This window comes from Primulina eburnea, chromosome 12 (assembly GCF_022965805.1).
Source record: "Primulina eburnea isolate SZY01 chromosome 12, ASM2296580v1, whole genome shotgun sequence".
In the NCBI taxonomy this organism is placed as follows: Eukaryota; Viridiplantae; Streptophyta; class Magnoliopsida; order Lamiales; family Gesneriaceae; genus Primulina; species Primulina eburnea.
The window spans coordinates 36,892,873-36,904,249 of record NC_133112.1 but is presented as its reverse complement, the minus strand read 5'-3'; the positions used below and the strand labels follow the sequence as shown (position 1 = coordinate 36,904,249).

At 37.1% G+C, this 11,377-nt stretch overlaps 1 protein-coding gene across 4 annotated transcripts; it reads right to left on the bottom strand.

Annotated features, from left to right (window-relative positions):
- Positions 1-4,095: 4,095 nt before the first annotated feature.
- Positions 4,096-8,549, bottom strand: LOC140806552 (BTB/POZ and MATH domain-containing protein 3-like). 4 transcript variants are annotated; one of them, XR_012112585.1, is made up of 5 exons: positions 7,911-8,549; positions 7,184-7,532; positions 6,793-7,063; positions 4,627-6,715; positions 4,096-4,531 (listed from the first exon to the last, which is right to left on the bottom strand). XR_012112585.1 is itself a non-coding variant. In XM_073163101.1 (4 exons), the coding sequence occupies exons 1-4, from the start codon at positions 8,288-8,290 to the stop codon at positions 4,311-4,313; spliced, it is 1,221 nt and encodes a 406-aa protein (XP_073019202.1). In that variant the 5' UTR covers positions 8,291-8,548; the 3' UTR covers positions 4,096-4,310. The 4 variants fall into 4 exon arrangements, 2 of the variants coding, with proteins under 2 accessions (XP_073019202.1, XP_073019203.1); XR_012112586.1 differs by having other exon boundaries at positions 4,322-4,531; positions 4,637-6,715; XM_073163101.1 differs by lacking the exon at positions 4,627-6,715 and having other exon boundaries at positions 7,911-8,548.
- Between the last annotated feature and the right edge of the window lie 2,828 nt (positions 8,550-11,377).

Below are 11,377 nucleotides of genomic sequence, written 5' to 3'. Positions count from 1 at the left end.
GAAAAGAGGTATATTAGAAGTTTAGAACAAAAATTGGAAGTGATTTCTATGTTGATAATAACATCAATAATTGTTAACTTAAAAAAGAAACAGATAGTATTTTTTCCTTTTTTAAGTTGAAACATGTCCTGTCATTTTCATGCCCAAAAATTAATATGGTGTGAGTATCGTTGACAACATACATATTTGTGGTTCAGAGTATAAATACATTAAGGCAAAAACTTGTGTGAAACGGTCTCACGGATCGTATTTATGAGACGGATCTCTTGTTTGGGTCATCCATGAAAAAATATTACTTTTTATGCTAAGAGTATTACTTTTTATTGTGAATATGGGTAGGGTGGACCCGTCTCACAGATTATGATCCGTGAGACGATCTCATATGAGACTCACTCATACATTAATTCGTCTAGAAATTATCAGAAAATTTTAAATTATGTAAATAATTTGTGCTGAATATCAACTTATGGACACACACACCCACACACAATATATATACTGTAACGCCCCGAAAATTTTAAGGTCCACGTGAACCACATGCGCAAATTATTAAATTCTCCTGTATTTTAATTAAATGTTTTAATTGCATGAATTAATTATGTTGTGCATAATTGATATGTTTAAATCATATTTCCTACATGGTTGCATTAAAATGGTATTTCTAGGATTATTCAAGTGACGATCGAGGAACGGGGACAGAGGGCTAAAAATGTAAAAGATTTTTATTAAATAGTTATTTTTAACTATTTAAAATGCGGTCGATGTTTTTAAGTAAATTTTTGAAAGTATCGAGTTGTGAGGTGATTTTATACGAATTTTATCGGTATTGACTTTTCAAATAAAATTCGAGCTTTCGAGCATCCCGGCTATTAAATTCACATTTTTATTTAAAAGAAAACTTTGATATTATGTTAATTAATCCAAAATAGACTAATGGGCCTAATTTAATGGCTTATTAGGCCTAAAGTCTAGATTAGAGATTAAATTAGTATTTAAAGTGTAAATAAATTGCAAACCCTACCATACCAATTATTGAAGTCTCGGCCACCCCATATTAAATTCTGAAAACTCCCCTCCCCTCTCAAACAACTCACGGCACAGCACCCACAAAATATTAGAAAGAGTTTCAAGGGAATTTTCAAAGGCAACCAAGCAAGGTAGAAGCTTTCGTCGCGTCCCGTTCTTCGCCGTCAACGGATTTTCGAGCGTATAAAACGCAAAGGCACACCCTAATCTCCTTTTCTCATCCATCATGTCATATTATTTAGTTAAATTGTGGGATGCATGAAGCACATGATTTCTTTTTCAGAAACTCGAAACTTTTGCATGTATTGCCTTCGGTTGTTGAGTTTTGTTACAGGAAAATTGGTTCAATTATAAAAAGGGGCTGCCATGATGTCTAGGCTTAGATCAGTAAAGAATTCGAGTGTTTTAAAAGTCCTACACACACACCCAAGTCGACAGAAACAAAAGGGAATCAAGGAAACCAGAACAAAAACCAAACTGCATACACTGTCATAGAGTTTGGGGTGTCGGGTTCCCTGTGCCTAGGCTGGTTGGGTCTGGGATGGGGCTAGGACTCGGCCAGGGTCCGTCTTGGGTCAAAGGGGGAGTCCTAGCCATGCTAGGACTCGGTCTGGAAGGGGCAGGGAGGAGTCCTTGCACGCAAGGACTCCCACCCGAGAAGCTGCGCGTTTGGGGTGCAGACTTTGTGCCATCGGTTGAGGGTAGGGACTCAGCCCAGGGCTCGTGGGCTGGGTTAGAGCAAGTCCTTAGGGTCCTTAGAGAGTGTACAACAGGTGGGTTCAGCAGTTGGGTCTGTGGGGAAGAGTCCTAGAAGCAAAACAAGAGTCCTAGTCTAGGTGCAACTCTCGGCCAACTTAGGGGTAAGGAGAAGAGGGCTCGTTTTGGTGGTTTGGGCTGGGTTCTTGGTGGTCTAAGAGTCCAGTATGTTAATTTAGAAGGTTGGTCAAGTTTTGGCTCGATATGGTTCGGGGGTAACTCGATAAAATTAAGAGATGGCTCGGGGTCGAAGTTTAGGTGTCAAAGTGAGTTTTAAAACAAAGAAATTTTGGAAAACAACTCACGGGGGTCGAGTCATGGTCCATAAGGGCTAAAATAATATAAAAAGACTAAATCTAGAATTTAGGAATTTTATATTAACGTTTGGTATTTTCGGGATTAAAACACCGTTAAAATAACTAATAAAAGATAAATTGAAAAAGTCTAAGATCTAGGCCAAATAAAATTACGAAAAAATTCATGTGAGCTTAAATAATTATTTGGGACATGTTAGAGTCAATGGAATTAAGAAAAAATAAAAAATGTGAAATTTTACGTCCAAGGGTAAAACGGTCTTTTTACACCTAAAAATTAGTAAACGTCATGGCAGTGCCCGTAATGCTGTTTTATATGCTAATATGATTATTTTCAATGATCATGGATGCTTAAACGTTAATATGTCAATTATAAATGTTTATGGATTTTTAAGAGGATATGTTTATTGATTTATGATAATATGCGAAAACGTTTATTTTAAATGTTTATGATTTAAATGTTTATTTTAAACATTTATGATGTAAAAATATTTATTTTAAAAATGTTCATGGATGTTTATGATTTTTAATATGTTAAGTTATGATTTTTAAATGTCTATGATTTTTATGATTTAAATATGGGCATTTAAAAGACATGTTGCATACTTGGTTTCAAAATAAAAATGATATTATATGCATGTTTTATTAAGTGATGGAAATACGACATGTTGAAGGATGTGAAGGATTGTGACTACAATATGTTGGAAATATCGTGAGGGTTATGGTCCCAGTGGGAGCCCGACGATCGTGTTTCCGTTGATACGAATACGAATATGATGAATATGATTGGAGATATCGTGAGGGGAGAAGGCCTCAGAGGGAGCCCATTTATGGGAAAAGGCCCCAGAGGGAGCCCCGACGATCGTATTTCCAATGCCATGATATGTTAATACGTAAGGCCAGGGCCCAGTTGACCGGTGAGAGTGTTGCTGGTGTCCCCCGCCGCCCAGTACTGTGGTTACATGTAGATGGATCCATCGCCCAATACGTTTAAGAATACGAGTCACAATCACGATCTGAATTCAACAAACACGAACATGAACATGAATACGAATATGAATATAGATACGAATATGTACATGAATATGAATATGTTTAAGTGATATGTTTATGTCTTTTGAAAATGTTTTATGCATCATGAAAATGTTTACGAAAACGTTTATGTTTAAAGTTTATGCATCTTCATGAAAACGATATTTCAAGTACAAGTATTTTTCACTGTTATATGTTGACTGTATTACGTATTACTCGTTATAAAGATTATGGTGTGTTGAGTCTTTAGACTCACTAAGTGTGATGGATGCAAGTTATCATGATAATGCTAATGGAGGTCTTGATGGTTGATCCGACTGGACTGAAGGTGCACATGACTCGAGGACCGACGCTAGTTTCCGCATATATGTTATGATTTACGTTAAAAGATTTTATGACTTTTATCATGAGTATGAGTGGTTTTGAGAGGTTATAGTATGGGCTATACTTTTCAAATGTTATTTTTAGATTTAGAAAAATATTAGTTGGTTGTTTATTTTAAAATGATGTCAAAAATATTTTATGAAATTTTATGGTTCGGCCGAATGCTATGTGAGGTTAAAAAAAAAAAAAAAAAAAAAAATTTACTAGTACTTTTAAAGCAAAATAAAAAGGGCAGACGTTTCATATACACACACAAAAACAGATGGTTACTTTCCTAGTCAAGATCTACCTATTTCTCGGAGAAGATGAACATGTTATCTACAGTAATTTGTGTAAAAATATCTGAAAATAAAAACATGCAAGAACCAAGCTAACTCAGTATCAGAATATCCCTCCACATCATAAATTTTCTTGTGAATTATTAGTAATGATTTCACGCCTCCTGAATATATCGATGGTTATGTTCGCCCCACGATCCATATTCTCGTTAATCTACATCGAACAACAATATCGTTTCCCTACATCCCCACAGAGATACACGTGAACATCATATGCCAGGCGCTGTGTCCACGACGCATGCATGAAATCAATAACAAATCATCAAGTCGCACTTAGAATAAGCACAACAAACATCGGTTACAAACCCGACAATGGCATGCATACAACAATAAACAAAAAAATTCCAATGTGCGGAACAAAGTATTCGACTGATACATGTAAAAGTTAACTTCTATAAACACGATACAATAGAACTAAGAGTTTTTTAGTATGTCTTATCAATAAGCTTGCTTCACAACATTAGATCCGCCTACACAGCCGCCTACCACTAGGATTACCAGATTCTGCTACACCACCACCATCGGCAGCCAAATCTAACCCGAAAATACTGCTGCCACTACGTTTCTTACCTGATACAAGATTTGACTTCTCGTCGACTAATGCAACCGTTTCCAGCAGTTCTGATAAGAGCGAGGGGCAGCTCTCTTCTAAGTGCTTGAACCCTTCTGATTCCATGACCACTGTTACAAATAGTCAACGTTTTAGAAATATTGTGAATAAAGACATTCTAATGCATCAAATTTTAAGCAATGGGGATAAAGGAGAAAAAGCCAACGGGATTATACTGCAAAGTGTATTCTTTATAACTCTACTTTGAAGCTTGAAGAAGATTCTGTATATACATAATACTATAACTACATTCACACCGGTTGGATGCTTCGATTCTCTACACAAAACAATGCACAATCATGACATAACTCACAAAAAAAATATCATTAAAAAATATCACCGAACAAAAGAAATAGTATCCTTGATCAAACCTTTCTAATAGAAATACACTCTCGTGATGTTTATCCAATCATCTATCTGTAAACTAATGGATTTTGCAATTAAAGTCACACAAAAGCAAAAACTAGTAGAGAATCCGAAATTTAAATTATTTTACTATCCATCATAAAACCAATACCAGACATCTTTTTCTCAAACGCCAATACTGGTAAACATTTTCCCAACTACAAAAAATCCAGATTGGATCTAGCCTTTTTACAAGATACATATGAAGTCTTCAGCAATGAGACATATGATACCACTCATATCCAACTGTTGAACATTGTTGAAAAGCTGCCGCGAAAAGATTTAATCTACCCCAAGGTATAGATTTCTGTTCCATGTTAAGTTCACAACAAATGAAAGAGAAATTATTCACAACTCCCCTCCACCCTGGCATGGAAAATTTAAAAACACAGGTTTATATGGACAAATCTTACCAAATAGATAAAATCGAAGCATACATTTCTAACACCATATAATAGATTAGAAATTTCCTAGGATCATGACAAAGCACCACTTGAATGCTGCAATGGTAAACTAACAATTTTTCGTAACTTCTTAGACCAAAACTTCTTCAGATAGCTAAAACAAAATGGCTTTAGGATAATCTTGCCAATCCCAAAATAAATGTTTCAAGATAAACTTCATAAGTAGAATTAGACACAGCTAAACCACTTCTGCCTTTTGTTGGGACAATAAGGCAGAAATGCTGTTTCTATCAGCAATGAAACAACAGTCGCATTGTACAGAAGAAGGGATTACCAAATGTGGCTCTACATAAGATTCTAGATCATACTACATGTACAGAAAATTGATGTTTGTGTAGAGCAACACATCATTCTCAAAGCTGGACACGAGACTTGTAGCTTTGAATAGTAACAACACAAACAAAACATGCTTGCGAAATATAAGAAACCATACCACTGCAGAAAAACTCTATGAAGCCTCTAGATTTTATGATGTGTTTCGCATAAAGAAGAACCACATTGCATTGGTTCTCTAAAATAATTTGGATTAGTTTGGAAAGATGCAATCACTCAATAGGACTTCCATTGATATTTAACTGAGGATTTTCCTCTTAATTGTCACATTCATGTAGAGGGATTGGATATAAGACTTCCTCACTCTATCAGACCCTTTTGTTTTACACATCTTTTGTTTTGCAATTTGAAAATGTCACACATTTGCAGGGGCCATTGCAAAATCCTCTGACACCAGATATCAATTTCTTTGAGGATAAAAAAAGAATATAAAGACAAAAATAACCCAAAGCACACTGAGACTTAGATCGATTAATAGAAATATGTATGGAAACTAAAGAAGTGTCCCATGGTGCTAGAGGCCCAGAACATTTTCCTAAGTCACACATTAATATATTTGGAAACAAACGAAAAACTAATAAAAAACCACAATTGAGCTGAAATGTTTTTCTAAAAAAGAAAACACTTTTCTAGCGCTAAAATTAGCACATCAAGTGTAAGATGTAAGTTTTCAAACAATTTCACTACAACCAGAAGCTAGAAGAACCTCCATAGACCATTTTTTTAAACCCTCCATGGACAATTTTTATACACTATATATTAAAAAGTTAAATAACAGCAATTTAAGATAATTTAAAGTAGATGACCGAAAAATACCACCATTGATGGGAGATTGAGCAACTTGCTCTGTAAACTAGTCTATCATTAAGTATAAAATGTAAGCTTTTCAAAATATTTCCAGGAAAAAGAACAAATTCCATGATATGTCTTCTATATACAAATCAGGGAGATACAAAAACACTTTCCAGACATTTAATAGCAGATGACTACAACAGTAGATGACCATAAAATCTCCCTAGTCAATGGGCATTCATGTCATCGCATCAAGCATACCTGCAGATAACAGGCTGAAGAATTAAAATGACATAACCTGAAAAATTGGACCACTCAGATCTACGGACTACACACACCTCCCAAGTTTGTTGCCGCAAATTTCAAACATATGGACTTCAGCTGCGAGCAGTGATGCTGCTCTGCTAGAGAAAGAGTTGTCGCTACTGTATCAGCACTAACATCTTCACACAATTTTGCTTCACATAGCTGTTTCAATCTATCTAACCCAAAACGGTCTGCAGCAGCTAGTAGATGCTGCATCATGATTGCATAGGTGGACATAGACGTGGAGTCAATTATTTCATGAAAAATGGGAAGACTGTCAGAGTAAATGAAGTGTAGCAGTGCCTGCACAAAATTAGATCTTCGCAATTCAATGTAGTTCATTAAGAAAGACCTGATATTTCAGATATTTCATGGGATCAAACATTTTGAAATTGGTGGGGGGAGAAGAAACAAATGCATTACCTTGAAAATAGAAGGTTCAATATCTTCGAGTTCTACTCTGTCACTATTAGGATTTCCAACATGACCGAAAAATTGTGCTCTAAATACAGGAGAACGAGCAGCAAGTATCAATTTATGGGCCTTGAATTTCTCGTCCCCAACTTGGAAAACTACATCACAGCTAACTTCAGTATCCAGCAAGTACTTGAAACTCTGACCCATGTCTGATGGTGGGACGAGAACATTGTAAGATTTTGGTCCTTCTACACGAGTTCTAACAACTCCCACAGTACAATGCATGGCAAGACAATCATCCTTCAGAAAATCAGAAGCTTCTAACGAAGTCCTCCTAAAAAACCGTTTGTATCCCCTGCAAAGCAAGCAAGTAGGATCCTGGTTTATGAGATTACGCTTCAGAAAATCTCTTAGTTTTGGAGAACTGATATCCATATAGCCAACCCACTATCAGAAATGTGATAAGATGATGATGATAATTTGATAATATCGGTTATTTTGTTAGTACTTCTTGATCATCTTAAACCCACACGTCCTAAAATCATAGATCACAGTACCAATTAAAGATTTAAATAAAATCCAAATAGTATCGCTCCAATCCAATAATCGATTCTCCATTTCGCCAAAAAAGGGAGAAAGAAAGAGCCAAAACAATTTATCATGAAAATCACAAGAAAATCATGAACCCAAAACAAAACACATACAAAATCAAGCACAACAAGAAGATGCATACCACATGCTTCCCCTGTATTTCAGAGAGTAAGGCCCACTCTCCAGCGCCCGATCAAAATGACTGTGCACTTTATGCTTCCCTTTGCCACTCTGGTCCAAAAGAGTCAATTCAAAGAGTGCTCTCACATCCGTGCCCTCGCTCGCCAACGCAATGAAAACAGACACATACAGCGAGGAATCCTCGACGTTCTTCCCGTCGGGGTAGAAGTAGATAGCCCATTCGTAGCCACCCACGCTGAAAGTATCGGACGAAATGTATTTTCCTGGACCCATACCCTTAGCCAAGGAGTACCCACGGATGGTAAAGTGGTGCGAGCCATCCACCGTCTCATTTATTGATTTTGAGCTGGAATCGAGGGAGTTATAGGGATTGACAATCATCTCTTGAAATGAAATAGGGGAACTCGGAGACTGAAAACCCTAGAAAGCGAGCTTCTTGGGATCTCAGGTGAAATTCAGCTGAGAATTGGTTTGATTTGAGGCCAAATTCGGGGATTGATCTCGTAATCGAGGATGATTTAGTGGAATTTAAGGGGAATCAAGATTGAAATTTGGTGTTCGACGAAAGAATCGCACTGAATCATTCATCCTTTCCCCCAAAATGCAACTTAGTCCACATTATTAATTTGGGGCACTTTAAAGCCACTTGCGCCCACAAAAATGTCCTAAGTTGAAGTATTTTTATATATATTATATATATATATATATATATGGAAAAATGTTATTACTAAATAAAATAATTTATTAGCCTTTCCTCCTCCAAATCGGGAGATGAATTTTAAAAACAATGGAGGTATTTTATGTAAAATAAAAACCAAAATTAATTAATAATAATAGATTATATACACACACACACACACACACACACACACACATAATTTTCAAGGATTTTAATAATTTGGTGTGATATTATATCTATCTAAATGACTACAACTTCCTAAGCCCGTATAATAGCTTCGTTTGAGACGATTTCATGGATTTATATTTATGAAACAGGTTGACTCGATCTATATTTACAAAAAAAAAGTAATATTGTTTTTACATAAATTTAATAAAATTTCATGAATCAGACGTATCATCATTTCACATAAGATTGAGGGGTCTGTGTTGGTCCCACGTGCGGAATTTGAGATAATAAAACCCGAAAATAAAGAATAAACTGGACACCGAGATTTACGTGGAAAACCCCTAAAAATTATTAGGGTAAAAACCACGGGCAAGATGAAAAGAATTTCCACTTTAATATTTTGTGGTGTACAACTCACTCACTGTGTTTCCAAAGAGAACACACACTCTCTTAATACAGGAGAACAAAACACCTCACAAATATTATAGAACTAAGCACTCAAATGCTTATAAGATGAGAGAAAACTCGAAGAAGGGATGATTTGAAATGAAGGAATGAAGCTCTATTTATAGAACTTCCTGTCAGTGTGAGACCGCGTATAAAACGCGTTCTTTGAATTTCATACGTAATTTCCGTCACCAACCCTATTAAATGATTGCCGACCATCACGTTTAAAATTCAGCCAATATTCTTTCTTTGATTGGCCCCATTTCTTTGCCGACATTTCTCCCACTTGGAGATTTGATTGAGAATCAAACACATCTCCACACATCCTTTCAATCTTGCCATTACCTGCTGCTTACGTTTTCGCTAGGCCACTTGAGGATCTGCACCACTCAAACTTATCAGTGTTCACTGGCTTGGTCAGAAAATCAGCTATGTTTTCTTTCGTATGGATCTTCTGCATATCCACACTTGATTCTTCTACTACTTCCCGCACAAAGTGAAATTGTACTCCAATGTGTTTCGTCCTGGAATGAAAGGCTGGATTCCTTGCGATGTGCAAGGCACTCTGACTGTCACAAAACAAAGGAACATTCTCTTGTTTGTGCCCGATCTCCTCCAATAACCTTTTAATCCATATTGCCTCCTTGCAAGTTTGAGTAGCTGCCATGTATTATGCCTCTGTTGTAGATAACGCCACAACTGTCTGCAGTTTTGAAACCCAGCTTACTGCTCCTCCTGCAAGTGTAAACACATAACCAGTAGTAGATTTTCTCTTATTAGGATCACCTGCATAATCTGAATCGACATAGCCCCTGAGTGTAAAATCCGATCCTCCATAACATAATGCAGCATTCGAGGTACCCTTAATGTATCGAAGGATCCTCTTAACAGTGCTCCAATGCTCTCGTCCAGGATTCGCCATATACCGACTAACTGCTCTCACTGCTTGAGCAATGTCCGGTCTTGTACATATCATGGCGAACATCAAACTTCCCACTGCTGATGCATACGGTACTCGAGACATCTCCATTCTCTCTGCTTCACTGCTAGGACACATCTCGGAGGATAACTTGAAGTTAACAAGAAGAGGGGTCGAAATTGGCTTACTATCTTGCATGTTGAAGCGTTGCAAGATTTTCTTCAAATAATTTTTCTGGGAAAGCCAAATATTTTTGTTACTTCTGTCTCGGTGAACTTGCATCCCTAAAATCTTGTTTGCTGGTCCCAAGTCCTTCATATCAAATTCCCTAGCCAACTGTGCCTTCAATCCTTGGACCTGATCTTTGTTGGGGCCTGCTACCAACATGTCGTCCACATACAACAGCAAAATGATATAATCATCACCAGACCTCTTGAAATACGTACAAGGGTCTGCACTCAATCTGTTGTATCCAAGGCTCGTGATATAGGAATCAAATCTCTTGTACCAACACCTCGGCGCCTGTTTGAGACCGTACAGAGATTTGTTCAACCTGCAAACCAAGTTCTCTTTGCCTTTTTCCGCAAAACCTTCTGGCTGGAGCATATATATTTCTTCTTCAAGATCTCCATGAAGAAATGCCGTTTTCACATCTAGCTGTTCTAGATGTAGGTCAAACACCGCACACATTGCCAACACTACCCTGACTGTTGTAAGCCGAACCACAGGAGAAAATATCTCATTGAAGTCAATGCCTTCTTTCTGAGCATACCCTTTTACCACCAACCTAGCACGATACCGTTCCACTTGGTTATTGCCATCACGCTTGATCTTATAGACCCATCTGTTTCCAATGGCTTTCCTCCCTTGTGGTAGTGTAACAAGATCCCAAGTTTTATTCCTGTCTAATGCCTCCAACTCTTCTTGCATTGCTATCATCCACAAGGATACATCCGAGCTTTGAGTAGCCTCGTGAAAACTCGATGGCTCACCATCCTCTGATAATAGATAATATGCAATGTTGCTTTCAGTGACGTAATCTGAAAGCCAACCTGGTGGTCTTCTGTCTCGAGTTGACTGCCTCACATTGTAAACTTCAGACTCAATATGTTCTTGTTCTTCGTGCTCTGGTACTGCTTCACAAGAAACTTGACCTTCGTCTTGTTGGTCCCACGTGCGGAATTTGAGATAGTAAAAACCGGAAAATAAAGAATAAAATGAACACCGAGATTTACGTGGAAAACCCCTAAAAATT

Excerpts from the sequence above, each read along its gene's own strand:
- LOC140806552 (XM_073163101.1), bottom strand. The coding sequence starts at position 8,290 with ATGATTGTCAATCCCTATAACTCCCTCGATTCCAGCTCAAAATCAATA. Across the intron at positions 7,533-7,910 it reads AAATACAGGGGAAGCATGTG|GGGATACAAACGGTTTTTTA; the intron begins GTATGCATCTTC and ends CTTGCTTTGCAG. Across the intron at positions 4,532-6,792 it reads TGCGGCAACAAACTTGGGAG|TGGTCATGGAATCAGAAGGG; the intron begins GTGTGTGTAGTC and ends TATTTGTAACAG.